At 49.7% G+C, this 18,458-nt stretch overlaps 1 protein-coding gene across 2 annotated transcripts in view; it reads right to left on the bottom strand.

The window, feature by feature from the left end:
- LGR6 (leucine rich repeat containing G protein-coupled receptor 6) overlaps positions 1-18,458 on the bottom strand; it is a 153,691-nt gene that overhangs the window by 36,383 nt on the left and 98,850 nt on the right. For both annotated transcript variants that reach the window (XM_068173403.1, XM_068173405.1), the window contains exons 5-6: positions 16,114-16,329; positions 5,276-5,347 (exon numbers count right to left, since the gene is read on the bottom strand). In XM_068173403.1, the coding sequence (XP_068029504.1) occupies positions 5,276-5,347; positions 16,114-16,329 (288 nt within the window). The remainder of the gene's footprint in view (positions 1-5,275; positions 5,348-16,113; positions 16,330-18,458) is intronic.

The raw sequence follows: 18,458 nt of genomic DNA, 5'->3' as shown, positions 1-18,458 counted from the left end.
GGCTGTCTCTGAGGCACACACACACACACACACACTCAAGCACGTGTGGCTGCACAGGTTCAGGTCAGCTTCCCCTTCCATCCCTCTGCACAGAACAGTGACCTGGAGCTTGGTCATGCAGGGGGGCTTCATTTGTTCCCCTTCAGCTGTGATCCATGAAATATTCATATTTCAGGGACACAGAGGGATAAATTCAGTGTTATCACAATCTACCTAACAAGGCTGAAGTTGAGCACTCTGAGGTATGAGGCAATTGTTCATCAGCCTTTAGACTCTGCTCAGACTGGTAGCAAAGCTCAGGGACCTCAGTACACTGCTCAGCTTTCCAGGTGAAGGTGGTTAGGAGGAAACCTGGGCATGAGAGCAGCCTCCCTGTGGAAATTGATGTCACAGGGATCCATCCCCTCATGATAAATCCTTTCCTCACAGAGCAGTGGGGAAGCTGGCCCCTGTGTTAGCACCAGGCAGGCCTTTGGCCGGCAGTTTTCCCTTGCTGTTCCTCTGAAACCACAGCCACGCTCTCCCCAGCACTCTGCCCCAGCCCTGAGCACAAGGTCTGGTGTTCCCAAGAATCAGTCTCTGTCATTGCAGGGATGCTCCTGGCTGCAGCTGAACTGCTCCTTCCATCAGCTTTCCCATAACACTTCTACTCACCAGGCTTATGATACACAGCAAAGCTCATCACAGAATCATGGGATGGTTTGGGTTGGAAGGGGCCTTAAAGATCATCTCATTTCAAGCCCCTGCCATGGGCAGGGACACCTCGCACTAGAAGATGTCTAAACCCCTTGCCCCTCTTGCTGCTTTGTTAAAGACTGAGAAATTAGGTCTAAGATAATCAGGAAATGTAGAAGTCAAGATCTTTCCATCCAAATGGCAGAAACAGGTGATGCTGCCAGATGTTTTACAGCAGGTGTTAAACATCCCAAAGGACGATACACCACGGGGCAGGACTGACAGGGCAAATCTGGAACAGGGAAGCAATGCAAAGAGCATTGTGTCTGCAGTCTCAGCTCTTGGCATGCCTTGCACCTACTTCTTGCAAGAGATGGTGCTTCTCTCGACTCTTTTTCATTTCACCTCCCCATTCCTCACCCTCTCAGGATACCCTCACTCCACTGTGCCAGGCCATTTGCCATGGTCTAAACATTCACCTTGGCCACAGGCCAAGCCCATGCCAATGCGTGATGGATATCCTTCCCTTGGTTTTTATGGTCTCCATGCCCATCAGGGCAGTGCTGGCTCCTCCCTGCATTCCCTGTGGGCATCCCCTCACCTTACACATTGTGTGGAGGATCGAGGCCGTTACCAAAGGGGCTACAGGAAGAATGTGTCACATCAAGATAGTTACACTCTTATTCACTCCATGTCTTTGGGAAAGGGCTAAAACATGCCAAGCTTCTCCCACTCTGGCCATCTAATCCCTGGTTTCATGGCTCAGCTTGGGGCTTCTTCCTACAGCCCTGCAGGGTTGTTCTGTGTCATCTCTCAGGCTGATGGGAGCTGGAGAGGGAATCTCACTGGTTTACAGGGCTGTTTCGAAACCCCTTTGGAACCTGGCCCAGGCTGCTCCGAGTTGCTTCCAGCCTACCTGCCAGCTTTCCTTCCCAGGAAGAGAAGGCTGGGGGGAGGCTGGGGAGCAGCCAGGTCTTGCCCTGACAGAGAAAATTTCCTTGGAGCTGCTTTCTCCGGTTTCATGCTGGTGTTTGACTCATTGAGACCTGGTGGGTGCTGCATATCTGCCTGTCCCCCTGTCAGTGGAGAACACAGAGCTGCTCTTGCTGTGCACTTGGCAGAGCTGACTTGTCCACAGAAGCTGCAGGTCAATGCAAGGGAAATGTGAAGTAATTCATGTGGCTTCACCTCTTTGTAGATTTGCTGCCCTCCTGAAATATCAATGCCAAGCCCTCTCCAAGAACAAAGATGCTCCACTGGGATCTGTTTTTGCAGAAATGCTGGGACTTGGAGCAGGTGAGCAGTGTGGTTGTACTTACGCAGCTCACACATTGCTGCTTCTCTTAGGGTTTTGGCATTTAATAAAAATAGATGTTTTCGTGTCTAGCTTAATATGAGAAGAAATATTTCCCTTAGGGAGACAGAGGTTTTTGCACCTAAAACTTCCCAGGCTCATCTGAAAAACCTGAAACAATGTTTTCCACTCAAATTTTACAGTTCTTCAACTATTGTGCCTGGTTTATAATCAGCATCTGGCCACAAATACTCATTTTAGGAACCCTGGAGAAATTTCTGTCTTCACCAACCCTTACCATCCTGCTGCCTTCCAGGAGGTAACACCCACGGGGTAACTGAGAGCATGGTTTGGCCTCCACAAGCCAAGAAAATGTGCTAAGTGCTGTCAACAGAATGTAATCATAATTTGAGTTAAAGGATAAATGTGGAGACTGTAATCATCTCCACATGCACAGGAGCTGAGAGGTGGAAGGTAGATGCAGGTCTAGCGACTTGGCTGGGACAGTGCAACCAAAAGCTTGGCAGTTTTTTGCCCCAGAGTTTGCCCAGCTTTGGTCAGCAGACAGGTGGGTGCTAAGGATTAACATGGGGGTGGCTCCACTTGAGGAACATCTGTTCCTTAAGGATCACTGAGCTGGAATGCTTGCTGGCCCGAAGGAGAGACTTGGATGCTCAGGCCAAGAGGAGCAGAAGGCCTCTCATTGCTCTAGAGGACACTTCTTCAGAGCAATCAGATGTGGAGGAGAGTGTGGAGAGTCCAAAGCTCTCTGCCCCAGCACCATCCTTGCTGCAGGCAGCTGTGCAGTGTGGGGCTGTGGGACCCTCACACCAGTCCATCTTGCAGGGCCTGGACACAGGCAGAGCCCTGCTCCAACAGGACCACCCTTGGAGGCTGGATCCTCCCAGGGCTGCCTGATCAGCATCAGCAGAGTCAGGGCTTGCAGAGCTGCAGTGCTCCAGAGTTCCCACATGGCTGCACAGTCCTGGCCCTGCAGGCACTGGGAGCAAGAGCAGGGGACACGGAGCTCCCCAGATGCTGGGTGGCACCTCGGATGGGCAGCAAAAGGCAAAGAAAGTGTGAGAGTGGGAGCAGGGTGGAAGAGAGAGAAAATGAGCATTCAGCACAAATGGCTGTGGAAACAGAATTATGTCCCAGAGCTATAAAACCCTTTAGTCTTTCCCACAGCAAAAAAAGGGGCCATCTTTGCCTCTGCAGCTCCATCCTGCTTGGGATGGGCAGCAGCATCTCTAACCACCCCGGTTGCACAGAAGGGTTGCCCAGATGCAGGCTGGGATGTTGCTGCATGTCTGCTACAGCTGTAGCCCAAACAAGGTTTTCTTCCATCAGCGAGTTCTCTGCTTCCTCCTGCAGCTCCCTGCCTTTGTGCTGCCTGGGTGCCACAGCTCTGCCCTCACATATTTGCCTGTAACCACCAGAAATGACTGGGGAGAAAGCCAAGCTGGGACCCGTGGGTCACCAGAGGAGACTATCCATCAACCTCCCACCCCTGGCACAGTTCAGCCTCTCCCCAGCCGAGCCCTTCTGGGTGGTCCCAGGATCTGCCAGTCTGCAAGGAAGAGACAATGCGTGCCATGGTCCTGCCCTGAGGAGTGTGTCTGGGGACCAAGGGTTTGCCTGCTGCTGCCACTCTTGCCTGATAGCTGCTGTTGGCACCATGCTGGGCACAGAGGGGCCCTGTCTGCTTGAGTGGCACTTGAATGCTGGGAAGCAGCATCTCCTTCTGCCATGACCTGGACCCCCTGGTTCTCCTGGCAGGAAGCGAGGGCCTGACTCTGACCCCGAGCCTGCATGAAGGGACATATTTCTGCACAATTGAAGGCATCAAGCACCTCTTCCAGTCTTTCAGTGCCTCAATTTATTTGTTTGCTTGTTTATGTTTCCTCCTGGGCCGATGCACAGCGCGTGAGGCCCAGGCCACTCATGCAGCTGTCACAGCACAGGGCATGTGTGGCCAGGCTGTGGGATGAAACTGTCCCTGAGTTCAGGGTGAGCCCCCTGCTGCTAATCACAGATGGTTTGGCTTGGAAGGGACCTCAAAGTCCAACTTGTTCCACCTCCCCCCCATGGGCAGGGGCACCTTCCACTATCCCAGCTTGCTCCAAGCCCTGGCCTTGGACACGTTCAGGGATGGGGCAGGCACCGCTGCTCTGGGCACCCTGTGCCAGGCCTCCATCACCCTAACAGCCAAGAATTCCTTCCTGCTATCCGATCTCAATCTACCTTCCTGAAGGTGTGTCCTGGAGGTGAGTTCATTCCTGATTCCCATCCTCCCTGCAGTCTTCTGATGGGTTGTTTTCCAGCCATGCCAAGCACATTGTGCACAATGAAATCAGCTGGCTATGGGTGATGCCAGCAGACATGAGATCACCTCAGAGATACCCCACAGACCCCTGAGGACTTTCCAGGCCCCAAACTTGAGCCATCCTCTCGCTTTGGTGGTCAGGTGTTGGGGAGGATTTAGGACCACGCCCGTGTGCTAGGGAAGGAGACACACTCCCTGAGTAGGGAAGGCATCCAAGCTCTTGGGATTGCCCCTGGACTGGAATGGTGTCCAGGGCCTCAGAACCCCTTGCCAGCCACACTGCCCACAGGCACAGATCCCCCTGCAGCAGCAGCACAGGCACAGGAAAGCCCAGGCTCTCACTCCCCAGTAGGCACCATGCCCTGGGCACCCACTCGTGCCTGGAGCCAGCCTTGCTGCTGCCCTCAGTGACGTGTGTGGGGCTGACTCCCTTTCCTGCATGTGGGAAATGGATTTGTCGAGAATTCTCAAAGCTTGACAGAAGGCTCACATCGTGTGTATCTGTATGGAAACTTTGAGATAAGAAATGCTGACTTAGAAATGCCATGGAATAGGACAGACATTGTCGAGAGAGAAATGGGACTAGAAATAAGTTTCAAAGAATGGTTTTATAAATAAGACTGGATACTGTGGAGAAATAGAACTATGAAAGATGCATTGTAGTAGGACCCACAGGGGTAATTTTAGATGATTGGCTTTAAGGCATTTACAGCATGGTGTGGCTAAAGCTGATAGGCCAAGAAACACTTATAATGAATTGTAATTAGGAAATAGTTGGCTTCTGATTGTGATGGTGTGAATTATAACACCTGCATTGTCTCACCCTTCTCATGAGACTGAAAATAAAATAAAAGTTTTTAAAATGCCTCTCAGTTACCCCATCTCTGGGTCAGAAAAGGGCTTAATCTGACAATGCATGCTGTGCTGGGGGCTGAACACACCCCATGTCTTTAGGACAGAGAATGAAACAGGGCACTCACAGGGTTTCCAGGCTGTGCAGCCCATCAAAGCCGTTGGCTCCCAGGCTTTGGATCCGGTTGTTGTGCAGGTGCCTGTGGACAAAAGACAGATGGTCAGTGGGGGTGCAGGCTGGCCTTTCCCTGTGGTCTGAGCCGTGGTCCAGAGCATCCTGTAAGCTGAGCACAGCCTGGGCTGGGGTGCCAAGGGCACTTATGGGGTTCCCTCTCTTACCCCATGAGACATGTGTTGGGTGCAGTAGTACTTGCAGAGAGCTACAGGGCTCCCATTCCTCTCAGGAATTCCAGGCTAATGTAGGAGTTTCCCTGAGACCTCCACCTTCACAGCTGCCAGGTGGCTGTGGATGAACATGCTTAAGCAAGAAGCTTCAAGAAACACCCTAGAGCTCACCTTACTCTGGGCTCAGCCCACAGCAGTGTGGCTTCACCAGCTGTTCATGGGCACTGGGTGCTATCTAAGGACACAATTGTATTTGGACTCCTTGAAGTCTTAGTACCAGCAAGAAGACTTTGAGTGCAAAATCATCCTGTTAGTCACAGTTTATTATCCTTACATGTGAAAGGAAAAAAAAAAAAGAAAAAAAAGAAAAAAAAAGAAAACACTGCCAGTTCCTGGACCAGCTCCAGTTTGATTGCAATGAGAGTTGTCTTCAGTTCAGTGCTTCAGAGTGCCTGGCTAAAGTGCTGGGGCCATGCCACAGGCTGATGCACATTCTCTGCACCATAGGAACAGTTTTTTTCCTGTTTCCCTTCATCCTGCTGCTACATGCCACGAACATCTAGTGCTTACAGGCTTGAGAACTCCCAGTCTTAACGTTGGCACTGGGAAGCCATATGCTGGGGGCCCCTGCAAAGCCACCTGGGGTAATTTTGCCTTGGAAGCTCTGTAGGTGATGAGTTTCTGGAGTTCTGGGTTCTGTGTTTCCATGGATCTCTCACTCCCCTCTCTCAGTCTTTTGGCAAATCCAAGGCCTTAATCCCTGGATTCCTCATCTTGGATTATCAGAGGCTCTTGGGTATGTGTGCACATCTCAGTGCTTCTTCCATGTCACTTCCTTTACAGCTATGAACTTGTGGCTAATTGTGCATCTCCCTCTGAAATCCCACTCAAAGGCACCTCTGAGTCCATGGACAGAGTTCTTGTGAGCAGTCTGAGAAAAGTCTGCTGAAAACCAGGGGAAGACACCCCACTGCTGCCCAGTCTGCACTTCTACCAGCCTGCACTTAACCTTGGTGATGCCTGTGCTTGCACTGCCACGCTCTGTGTGCTAACTGCCCACCAAGGAGGGGCAGGTCTCTCAGGGTGGGTTTCCCCATCAGTTCAGATTCTCTTTTAACACCAAGTCCGTGTGGTGAATTGCTGCCATACCACTCCCCTCGGGGATCCTTTTGTCCCATGCCCATGATAGCACTAGCAAGGGATGCACCAGCCTTTGTCCAATGCTGCTGCCTCCTTCCAAGAGCCCGGGGGAGGCTCCATCCTGGCAGGTGGATCAATGTTTTTTTTCATTATTTGCTGCTTGATCTAAATGTGTCCCAGCTTGAAAAATCTCTCACTCCACCTGGATTTGAGCATGAGCTGTTTGGCTGAGCACAGGCAGCTCCCACTGTCAAATATTGTAGGGTAAAACAGGAGGAAGCTGGGAGTGGAGGAACAGCCAAGCTCTAGGGCAGTTTGGTAGGGGTCTGCAAAACAGAAACCAGCTTGAGATAGGTGTTTGTCATTGGGATGAGAACATACAAACATTTCAGAGGAAGGGGAAGGGAAGGGAAAAATATCAGATAAAATATGTTTGCTCCTTTGAGCAAATGGGAAAAAAGAAAAAGATGTTGCCTGCAAGAAAACTTGGATTGTGACTTTTAGAGGAGAAAAGAAGCCTGAGATCAAAATGAGAATCTTATGGGACAAATTTCTCTTTGTCACAAGAAAAGACGTTTGTGCCCATTTGGTTTCCTCCATCAAATGTTAGCAACTTCTGGTCATGCTGCCTTCTCTTCAGTTGGTGCTGCAAACCACTTCGAGTTCCTTTGCCACTGGATACTGCAGTTGCCAAAGAGAGGGTTGGGGTCTGGAGTTGTTGTGGGATCACATGAAGAGGTACCACAAGAACCCTGTGCCCCAAACCCCTGTCTGCTGTGAGGGGACAGTGTGGGGACAAGGGAATGCTGAATGCCAGGGAAGGTGTGAGCTCCCTGGAGCTTTGTCAGGATGGTGTGACTGAACACCTTGTCCGAGCTCGGACATGCTGACCAGCTCACTGCTGTCACTGCAGTCAGGCAAGGAGACAGCAGAGAAAAGCAATCACCTGCTGTGTTTATATTTGGCTCTAGAGTGCTTTGTTTGGAAGCAGAGTAATGAAAATCATCCGAAGGAAGTTCTTTGTTGGTGAGAAAATTATGAGCAACCAAAAAAGGGAGTTATAAAAAAATTTGCTGTCCAAGTTGAACTCTAGAGTTACCCAACCACATGGCAATAATAGAAACAAGAGAGCTGGAAAGGTAAACACTTGAAAAGACGTTCCTGTCTTCCATCCTGCCTTTTTTTTTCTCCCCTGGTAAACAAATTTTAACAAGTGGAATTGCAACATCTCCAGTGCTTGTCAATTTGAGCTCAGCCCACACAACGTTATATTCTGCCCTGTAAATTACAGCTCAGCTGGTTTGATAGCAGCTCAAGGTACTTGATTCTGGGCTATAAACAACCCCTATGATGCAGAAACATGGGAAGTCTTTTAAGCTTTTGCTGTAACCCACCAGTCACCTTGGTAAGGGCAATGGGCTTTAGGAGCTGGGTCTCTTCCTTTGCAGGTCAGTGCCGTGGGGTGAGGGTGGGTTTGGGCAATTACCCACGGAAGGCTGTGCCCGGGATGAGGACAGTCACTGCTGTTTTGTGGGCAGGCCTGCAGGCTGTTCTCAGCCATGTACTTCCATCAGAAACAGGAACAGCAATTGTCACACTGGACCCTGGCAGGGTGGGACCTCCTGGGACCTCCTGCAGCAGCACAAGAGCTCCCACCTGCCGCGGGACAAGCGAGCTCCTCTGCTGCCAGGTGAGCCCTTGCTGTGCCTTGCTGAAACCAACATCAATGACAGGGGCTGCAGAATCCCCATGCAGGCTGGGGAGAGCGGCTGCAGCCTGGCTGGTGCCTCAGGTGGTGAGAATTTAGAAACAAAGCAGAAAAAAATCAAACCCTACAAGATTTATTCTGACCCACAATAAGAAACATGCAACAGATTCTAGAAGGAAGATTTTCTCTCCTTGCCAACAATTTCTTATCATAAATTGGGAATAAATGTGATTTCCTCCCATCATCCATGCAGCACCCTTAGTCAAATTTGTTCAATTTTCACCTGACTTCCTTTTCCATTTAGTTTTTCAGTGAATTAAAAGGTCCTGGAAAACAGTCTAAGAGACAGTCTAACACAGGCAGTAGCTTCCACTCTGGCAATGCCATCTCCAAGGGGACTGCACATTTGTCTTACACAGAAGGGAAACAAGCTGAGCTAGTGCCTAAATACTGCTTTAATGAAGGTGCTTGTCTATATGGGCAAGGAAAGGGAAATTGTATCAATATCTGCAGTGAACACTGGTGAAAGCAGATCTGGCAGGACAAACGTGCTGCTGATACCCACACTGGTAACTGGATGTCAATGAACTGAAATGGGTGTAGAGAACTGCAACAAAAATGATCCAAGGGCTGGAAAAAAAATAGGATGAAGACTTGGAGAACTCAATCTGTTTAGCTTATTAAATAAGATCAAGGGGATGAGTGCAGTGTAATGTATAGGATTCTTCCTGGTTAGAAACTGGGTACTAAAATGGTTCTGTGATTTAGCAGAGAAAAGAATAATAAGAAAAAATGTCTGAAGTCAAAGCCAAAGAAAATTCAAATGGGAAATATGAGCGGGGTTTTTTTTAACACTAAGGATGATTAACCACTGGAACAGACTACAAAGAGACGTGGTGGATTTGCCATTGCTTTCATTTTTAATGACTTCATTTTTTTCTTCTCAAAAAGGACAAATGCAAACATTTTCCATCAATTATTTGCATTAGATGATTTGAACCAAGCTCAAATCTGACATCATATGAATTCTCCCCTGACGAGCCACTGCCATGATGAGCTTCCATCTTTATTGTGGCAAAATTGTCCTTTTCCTCAACTTGGCCATGGATAAGTAGACAAATCTAAATCATAAATGGTGCAAATTCCATGGATTGTTTCCATTACTGGAGGACCAGCATGAGGCTTGTCTGGTGAAGAATAAAGCTCCATCAGAAATGACATTCTCAGGGTGCATTGGAGCACGATTTTCTTCTTCCTCAAGTGCTGGAGAAGGAAATCCACTTTTGCCAAGGCAGCAAGCTTGGTCCTCTGAGAGAAAAGGCACTTTTGCCAATAAAAAGGCTCATGAATGGGATGCAGATGTTCCAGGCAATATTGTTCTTAGTGATAATGAATTGCACATGCTTGGCACTCCCTGCCAACACTGAGGTTCCCAACAACTTCTCAGAGGGACACTGGTAACTCCCCTGCACAGGTGAGGGCAGGGATTCATAGGCTCATCCTGCACCAGACTGGGCTTTGTGGTGCTAGGAAGCCCCAAGTCCCACAGATGTCACTGAAATGACTGGTGATCAGCTTCCCTGGAGAGTTGGGATGTGCTATGTTTACTCCTAGGTAAGGAAGATACTGAAAAGCAGTGGTCCCTTCTGAAAGTCTCAGCCAGAGTTACACCAGAACAAGGAAAAATGGGAACAGGAACCCAAAAGTCTTGCAAACAAGTTTTCTCTTCTAGTCACTAAACCATTCTGTTAGAGAGAGGGCTGCATCATGTCCTTTAATGACAAAACCTGTAAGGAAGAGGAATTTTACTAAAGATCCTTTATTTACTGTCTTCACGCTTTCAGCTGGAAGATGCTGCTGAGTGACCTTGATAATAAATTATCAGCTGATATTCAGGTTGTGTGACTGTCAAGTGCAGCAGAGGGGAGAACCAGTCTTCTATGAGCATACCCACTATCAGGATTTTATATATCTCCAGGAAAGAGGTATTGGTGCTTAGTAGCTATGAAAAAAGCAAATGAAGTGACAGGGATAGCTAGAAGAGGGAAAATTGACACAACAGCATTGTACCATGATATAAACCAGAATTAATTTTTGTCTTTGATGCAGTGTACAGAGTTGGTCTTTCCATCTGAAAGTGTAAAGGAAAAAATAAGTATAATATGAGAACTAACTTCTGATTTTACACAGATAGGTAGTAACAGGACAAGGCATAAAGAGGGTAGGTTTTTTTTTAACTGAGAGAGGGTAGACTTAGATCAGATGTTGGGAAGAGATTCTTCCCTGTGAGGGTGGGCAGGCCCTGGCTCAGGTTGCTGTGGCTGCCCCTGGATCCCTGGAAATGTTCCAGGCCACTGGACGGGGCTTGGAGCACCCTGGGCTAGTGGAAGGTGTCCCTGCCCATGGCAGGGGTGGCACTGGATGGGCTTTGAGGTCCCTTCCCACCCAAACCAGTCTGGGATTCCATGTTTCAAACCAGGTAATTGGATGGGGACTGGAGCGGCTGAGCTGAGGGAAGGGTGCAGTAGACATAACAAATACAGCAATGGCACAGAGGAGATGGACACAGAGCACAGGAATTAGAGGGTGTTAAGCAAAACTAACTGGTAATAGCACGAGAACAACTTTTCCCAGAGTCCATTTTTTTGACAAGGTAGGCAAGGATGAGGGCCAGGTTAGAGGAGTGGAGCTTCTCTTTTGCTCCCACTACAGGGCCAAAATGATTCCTGGAGGTTTCCAGGAGCTAAGGCTCCTTGTGGACCCAAACAAGGAAGAATTTGGGTTTTGACCTAATTTGCTTTAACTTAAGGGGTTCTCTGCTATGTGATGAAAGTAAAACTACTTGAAGATTTTCTCTATCCAGATCCCTCATTACAGGGCAAACCTCTCTACTGCTTGTCCTGTTTTGGGAAGTTCACTCTGGCTCTGTGTCCCACACACATCCCAGCATCTCTGCTGAGAGCTGCTTTGGTGCCATCAAGGAAGAAGGGAACTGCAGCCCACTGCAGAGATGTGGCAGCAAGGACACATCTGCGGCATGGGGGATTTCCTGGCATTGTAAGATTTTACTTGAGGACCCCTCTGGAGAGTGGGACTGAAAGAGGTGCTGTGATTCCTGATTGAGACTTCTTGCTGAATTCAGCTGACAGAGGAAATGAGGGACACTACTGAGAACTGCTGTCAGGCACGTTATTGGACTGTCAGCACAGCAGCATGGGGGTTTCAGATGCTGACTGCTGAATGAAAAGTTTCTTATGCTCAAGAAAGATGATGATTTTTGTAAAATAATCTTTACTTCATACAAACCATCAGATGAAAAATATTCAGGTTTATTTCTGTGTGCAGGTACTAAGATACATTTGGTCCTGAATAGATCAGACTGGAAGGTAACCACCTATGCCCATGAACTATCCTGATCAAATATCCACCTCTCTTCTGCCATCAAAGCTCAGTGCCAGCACCCCAGCACATGGAGCCCTTGTTATTAAAGCTGGGAAAGGATGGTGCCAATTATGGAGAGTCATGGATTTCATGATGAGTGATGTACATGGGGCTCTGCTCACTGAACAGCCTGCATGGGGCTCTGCTCACTGAACAGCCTGCAGCCCTAGTTTGAAGCCTACAGCAGCAAAGGATGGGAACAAGATCAGGGAATTCCTCAAAAAAGATGTCATTTATTAGCAGACACTGAACCTTTAAAGTATTCCAGATTGAGGCTCTGATGTCAGTGCTTGTGGTGGGGCAGGATGGTGAAAAGGTTCTGCCCAGGGCACAAGGGGTGTGGAGCAGGAACAGCACAGCTGCACCTTGGAGGCTCCTGCACTCAGCTGTGGTCAGCCGTGGTCAGGCATGACCAGCCATGGTCAGCCATGGTCAGCCATGGTCAGCAATGGTCAGCCGTGGACAGCCGTGGTCAGCAATGGTCAGCCATGGTCAGGCATGGTCAGCCACAGTCAGCCATGACCAGCCATGGTCAGCCATGGTCAGCCATGGTCAGCTGTGGTCAGCCGTGGTCAGCTGTGGTCAGCTGTGGTCAGCTGTGGTCAGCTGTGTTCAGCTGTGGTCAGGCATGGTCAGCCGTGGTCAGCCATGGTCAGCCGTGTTCAGCTGTGGTCAGCCGTGGTCAGCTGTGGTCAGGCACGGTCAGCCGTGGTCAGCCATGGTCAGCCATGGTCAGCAATGGTCAGCCGTGGTCAGCAATGGTCAGCTGTGGTCAGCCGTGGTCAGCTGTGGTCAGCCGTGGTCAGCCATGGTCAGCTGTGTTCAGCTGTGGTCAGGCATGGTCAGCCGTGGTCAGCCATGGTCAGCTGTGTTCAGCTGTGGTCAGCCATGGTCAGCCGTGTTCAGCTGTGGTCAGCCGTGGTCAGCCATGGTCAGCCGTGTTCAGCTGTGGTCAGCCGTGGTCAGCTGTGGTCAGCCATGGTCAGCCGTGGTCAGCAATGGTCAGCCATGGTCAGCAATGGTCAGCCGTGGTCAGCAATGGTCAGCTGTGGTCAGCTGTGGTCAGCCATGGTCAGCCGTGGTCAGCAATGGTCAGCCATGGTCAGCAATGGTCAGCCGTGGTCAGCAATGGTCAGCCGTGGTCAGCTGTGGTCAGCCGTGGTCAGCCGTGGTCAGCTGTGGTCAGCCATGGTCAGCCGTGGTCAGCCATGGTCAGCCGTGGTCAGCAATGGTCAGCCGTGGTCAGCAATGGTCAGCTGTGGTCAGCAATGGTCAGCCGTAGTCAGCTGTGGTCAGGCATGGTCAGCCGTGGTCAGCCATGATCAGCCGTGTTCAGCTGTGGTCAGCCATGGTCAGCTGTGGTCAGCACTGGTCACCCGTGGTCAGCCGTGGTCAGCTGTGGTCAGCTGTGGTCAGCCATGGTCAGCCGTGGTCAGCAATGGTCAGCCGTGGTCAGCAATGGTCAGCTGTGGTCAGCAATGGTCAGCCGTGGTCAGCTGTGGTCAGGCATGGTCAGCCGTGGTCAGCCATGATCAGCCGTGTTCAGCTGTGGTCAGCCATGGTCAGCTGTGGTCAGCACTGGTCACCCGTGGTCAGCCGTGGTCAGCTGTGGTCAGCTGTGGTCAGCCGTGGTCAGCCGTGGTCAGCAATGGTCAGCAATGGTCAGCTGTGGTCAGCCGTGGTCAGCTGTGGTCAGCAATGGCCAGCAATGGTCAGCCGAGGTCAGGCATGTCCCTGGGTATTGGCCGGGCTGTACAGGAGGGATTCCCCTGTGCTCAGCCCCACCTGCCTTGGCTCTCTTCCCCCAGGGGCTCATTTCAACCCCCCGGAGCCTGGAGTTTCCCATGTTTACAGCAGATCCTCCATCTACCTGCAAATCCAGACTTTTGCAGAGGAAGGCACACACACCATCTGCACCCTGGGGGGGAATGTCTTCTCTCCAGCTTGGCTGTCTTTTGGGAACATTTGCTTGTCAGCTCGGTGGGTGAGTCTGGAGCAGGGACATATCCCTGGCTGGGACACAGGAGGGACACTGGGTGACTTTCCACTGGTGATGTGTTGACAAGGGCTTGCATGGAAGCATGGGAGAGATTTATGGGGCCGGTTCTGCCAAACACTTGTGATCCCACAAAAATGTAGCATCGTGTCCCACAGAGCCTGGCAGGATCACACATGTGTTCCCTTCCAATTGTATGTGGTGGGACATTATTCTCTCCCTTGTGACCTAATGGTCAATGACTTTTATTTCTCAAGCTTGCCTGGTTAATTAAGGAGTTGCTTCTTGCCCACAGTATGGGATGAGCTGGATGAAAGCAGCATGCTTTGGAGGCTGAAATGAAACCCCAAATGTCAGCTAACCCGCTGAGTGAGCTATTAAAGCTGACTGAAGTGGTTGCATTATGGTGGCCAGGGGTTGCCTTAGAGAATGAGCACTATTGTGGGTGAAAACTACTTTTTTGATTTTTCTCAAGTTGCTTTTTGCTTTTCTCCTAAATAAGCCTTTATGCTTTGTCTAAACAGATGAATTTGATGCTTAATAAAACCCTGAACTGTGCTTTGTCCAAGCACTTTCTATGCTGGATGGTCTCAGTAAACACTTTAAATTTTGAAAGGGAAATAATTGCTAAACTTTCACTAAGGCACTACATGCTGAGGTTACTTAACACCCTGCTATCAGTACAAATTACCAGACTGGAGATGGCATTTCATGTGGATAAAGGAGCTCTAAAGCATTTGGCAATCGCACCCGAACTTGCTGATCAACACCAAAGAAGTAATAAGCACCTAATTTGCACACGTGATGTTCCTTTTAAAGGGAAGATAATCTGCAAGCCTCTGTTGATAGAAAGGATGTCCCTCCTGAGCAGCTGCCAGAGGGATCAGTTCCCCTTCTGCCGGAGCTTTGGTGTCTCACTGCCCCTTGTAGCAGCCAGAGGCCCTGCAAGGCCTCCCTGGCGGTCACTTGCCCAAGATAAGAAATGCCTAGTCATGATGACTGGACCAAAGAAGCCCCTCTTCCGCCCTTGGACCCTCGTTATCTCTCTGTAAGACCATAGATCATATTCGCCTCGACCCTTAATATTAGACCATTTCCCAAAACCCCTGCGCCCTATATAAAGCCCCATTTCTGCCCAGTTTGGCAGAAGAGCTGTCACTGAAACCCTTTGCAGGAGCTGCCAATAAAGACACCGCTGTGGAACCTCACACAACCTTCTCCTCTCTCTCCCTGCGTCTGCTGAGGCACTTAGCGAGCAAAAGCTGAAATCACTGAAGAGCTGAATTCACCAAAGAGCTGATCTCACTGAAGAGCTGAGCTGCTTGCTAAGACTGCCCGTGGCTGGGAGCTAGCCTGAAGGAACCGGACAGGTTGTGCTTAGCTGGACATCACTATCCGGGACACCTACGGCAGCCGGGGTCGGACGGACCCCGGGAACCCCAGGCTGTAACAGCCCACGGAGGGAGCGTTTCCATCCCGGAGCAGCTCTGCTCTCCACAGCGCTTCCAGCGCTGCCCGGGAGATGCTTACAACGCGAATTGGACAGCAACCACACAGAACAGCTGAGCTGCAGGTGTACCACACTCATGCAAATAAGCAGGCACGGGCTTGGACAAGGTGATGGCATTAGACCTTTGGTTTTAAATCGTATTTGGTAATAAAAGGGGGTGGGGGGAGGAGAGGGAGTGAGTTGGCATGTTTTCCAAGAAATGAAAATATTACTTTTTTGATCTGACTGCAGATCAGATTGCAGTTTAATTTTTTTTTTTTCACATTGCTAGAAATTCCTGTAGTTTTAACACAGGGATTGGAGGGAGGAAAAGAAATGAGAAGGTTTTTGTTGCTTGAGTCTTCAAGGAAAACAATCTGCTTTTTGTTTCCAGTTGCTGATTTTTTTTTTTAATACAAAACATTTCTTGAATTATGTCAGAACCCAGAATGTCCCTTGGACACTCTTGGATGTTCCGGGCCCAGGTCAAAAGCATTTGAGACCCTGGAATGCAGCCACAGACCTCTGTGGCTTTGAACCTGATCCATGGAACAATTTACCAACTTTGCAGGAAGAGCAAGAAATCACAAAAGTTTAAATATTATAGTAGAAGTAGTCACAAAGTGAAAGGAAGAATTTCAGGGAGCTTTCTAGCTCTTCACTGAAAAGTGGGGAAAATATGACAAAAATCAAAAGAGGCAAATTTAGCATTTCATGTCAAATGAGGGGGAACAAAACCTCTGCTCCTCACTCCCTGGGGGAGTGAGCAGCAGGGATTCCCACAGGAGGAGGAGCCCCGGGCAGCACCTTGTCCCAGCCGAGGGAATAAGAAGTGGAGGAGGCTTACAGCACCACGAGGCTGCTGAGGTTCTGGAAGGCGAAATCGGGGATGTGCCAGATCTGGTTTAGGGCCAGGGTCATGGCTTGGAGCGCTGGCAGGTGGTTCAGGGCTCGCACAGGGATCTCCGTCAGGGCGTTATCGTCCAGCCACAGGTGACGCAGGGAGAGCAGTCCCTCAAAGCTCCTGTCGGGCACCACGGAGATGAGGTTTGCATCCAGGCGTCTGGGTGGGAGAGAAACAGGGTGGGGATCAGTGAAAGCCCTTCCCGCGGTGTTGCGCAAAGGGAGCGATGCCGAGGCGGGATGGATTGATGGCCAGGGAGATTGGATTGGGCTGTAAATAGTGATTAACATGAGAAGGTGTTGGTGACACTCCCATCTGTGCTGGGAGATGTCTGCCACTGCCAAGTGATGCCTCAGGTTTTGGCTTTTCTACTTTTTAGGTTCTGTGCTGCTTTAGTGTGTGGGTCTGGGCTTCATATTAGGGGATGGTGAGCTCTCTTCAGAGAGCAGGGAGACAAAACAATTCCTTCTCCAGCTGGGGGCCAAGGACAAATGATCCAAATCTCAGGCCCAAGAGCAGAAACAATGTGGGCTGGAGAGAGAAAAACAATCAGGATGGGACTGCATGGGCTAAAGCTGGAATTGGACAATGAACTCCAATGTGCAAATGGAGCAGAACGGATCAAAGTGAGAACCCGCGTGACCAGTCGTGCATTTTGTGACCATTTTGGTTCATCTTGGGTGTAGCCCTGGCTGGGCACTCGTGCTGCCCAAGGTGGATCCATGGAGGCCTCCTAATAAATCCCTACTTTATTTTTTAGCTCTCTCCAGCCTTGGCTCTAGGTCAGCCTTCACACGGCATCACAAGGACCATCCCTCCTTGATGGCCATTTGGTGCTGCCAGCTGATGGCAGTTTCTGGAGCACCGTGGTGGGGCTGAGTCCCTCTGGGTGGCCCCTGGGCCAGCCGTGGCTTGCAGCCACCCCCTGAACTCGGAGCATCAAAGCTGCATCTCCCGGGGCTGGGCTTGCCATGGAGCAATGCCAGCCCAGGCTCACACCCACGGCTGTGCAGGACAGCCACAGCAGGAGCCACGGCCCCATTCCAGAAGGAAGGGATCTGTCTGGAAATGAGAAATGTGTCACAGCCCTGCTCGGGGTCCCATGTGTGATCCCTATCACCAGGGGTACCTGTGCCCCTGTGTCACGGGGCAGGAACTGAGCCTGTGCTCTGCTATCACACCTTTGGGACTGTCCTCCCCTCCATTTGCCAGTTGCTTCTTTTTAATCACCATGGAAATCTTAAGGGAGTTGAATTTGAGGTTTAATTTGGTGAGAAATTTTAATTTTGAACACTTGTTTTTGTTTCAAAATAGAATGACAAGCCAAAAAAATATTAAGGTTATTTTAAAAAACTTTAAAACTTCAGTTTGGGAATAATGTCTCCAAAGACCTTTTATTGCAATGATGGTGAGCAGGATACAATGTGTTATCTGTAGATTTTGAAACCAAATTAGAAGAGGAAAATATTTCAGATTTGGATGAAATACCAGGAACCAATTATACAAAATTTTAATTTCCATCCACAGCCAACAGAGCTTATTTTATTTTTCCAGGCTATCTAAGGCAGAGATCTCTGAATTTAAATTGCAAAGAGGAAGCACTTTGTCTCTTATCAAAGCATGAGAGAAGGAAGTTAACAGAGCTGTCATGCCCAGCCCTCAAATCAGTGATCCTCCAGAAAGGAATGTGTCAAAGAAATTAGTATTCTTGACTATATAAAGTAATATTTTTGGTGAAAGTTGAGCACTAGAGCAACCCCTCAGACAATATTACCCCTCAGGTACAATCCTTCTTCAAAGCGTACCAACATTTCTTAATTCTTAATTCACAGAACACTGCAATGAACTGCAGGAGGAGGGGACCAAAGGCCCCGTCACGAGTGGGAGCAGGGCAGAGGCTGGGTGCAAGCCTTGCCTTCTGCAAGGGGGTGTGGGCAGTATTTCCTGGGTGAAATTCTCAGACAATCCTGGGAAACAGACCTTCCCTACATCACAGAAAGAAGCATTTCTTGCCCTGGTTGGCCTGACCTGGATGGACAAATCTGGAGATTTGTACCTGGTTAAGAAGTGCAGTCAAACCTTCCTGAGAGTTCAGGAAAATGTCCTTTAGCTGCAGAGTACAAGCTCTGCTACAGCATCCCCTTAGAGTGGGATGACAACCCAGGGTGGGTTAAACCCCTATTCCATTACTCCCATTTTGCCACATTAATATTTTAACCTCAGAGGGTGGGGAGGCCCTGGCACAGGGTGCCCAGAGCAGATGTGCCTGCCCCATCCCTGGAAGTGTC

Source organism: Anomalospiza imberbis, chromosome 26 (genome assembly GCF_031753505.1).
Source record: "Anomalospiza imberbis isolate Cuckoo-Finch-1a 21T00152 chromosome 26, ASM3175350v1, whole genome shotgun sequence".
In the NCBI taxonomy this organism is placed as follows: Eukaryota; Metazoa; Chordata; class Aves; order Passeriformes; family Viduidae; genus Anomalospiza; species Anomalospiza imberbis.
Note: the sequence above shows the minus strand (reverse complement) of the source record. Positions and strands in the feature narration are given on the sequence as shown.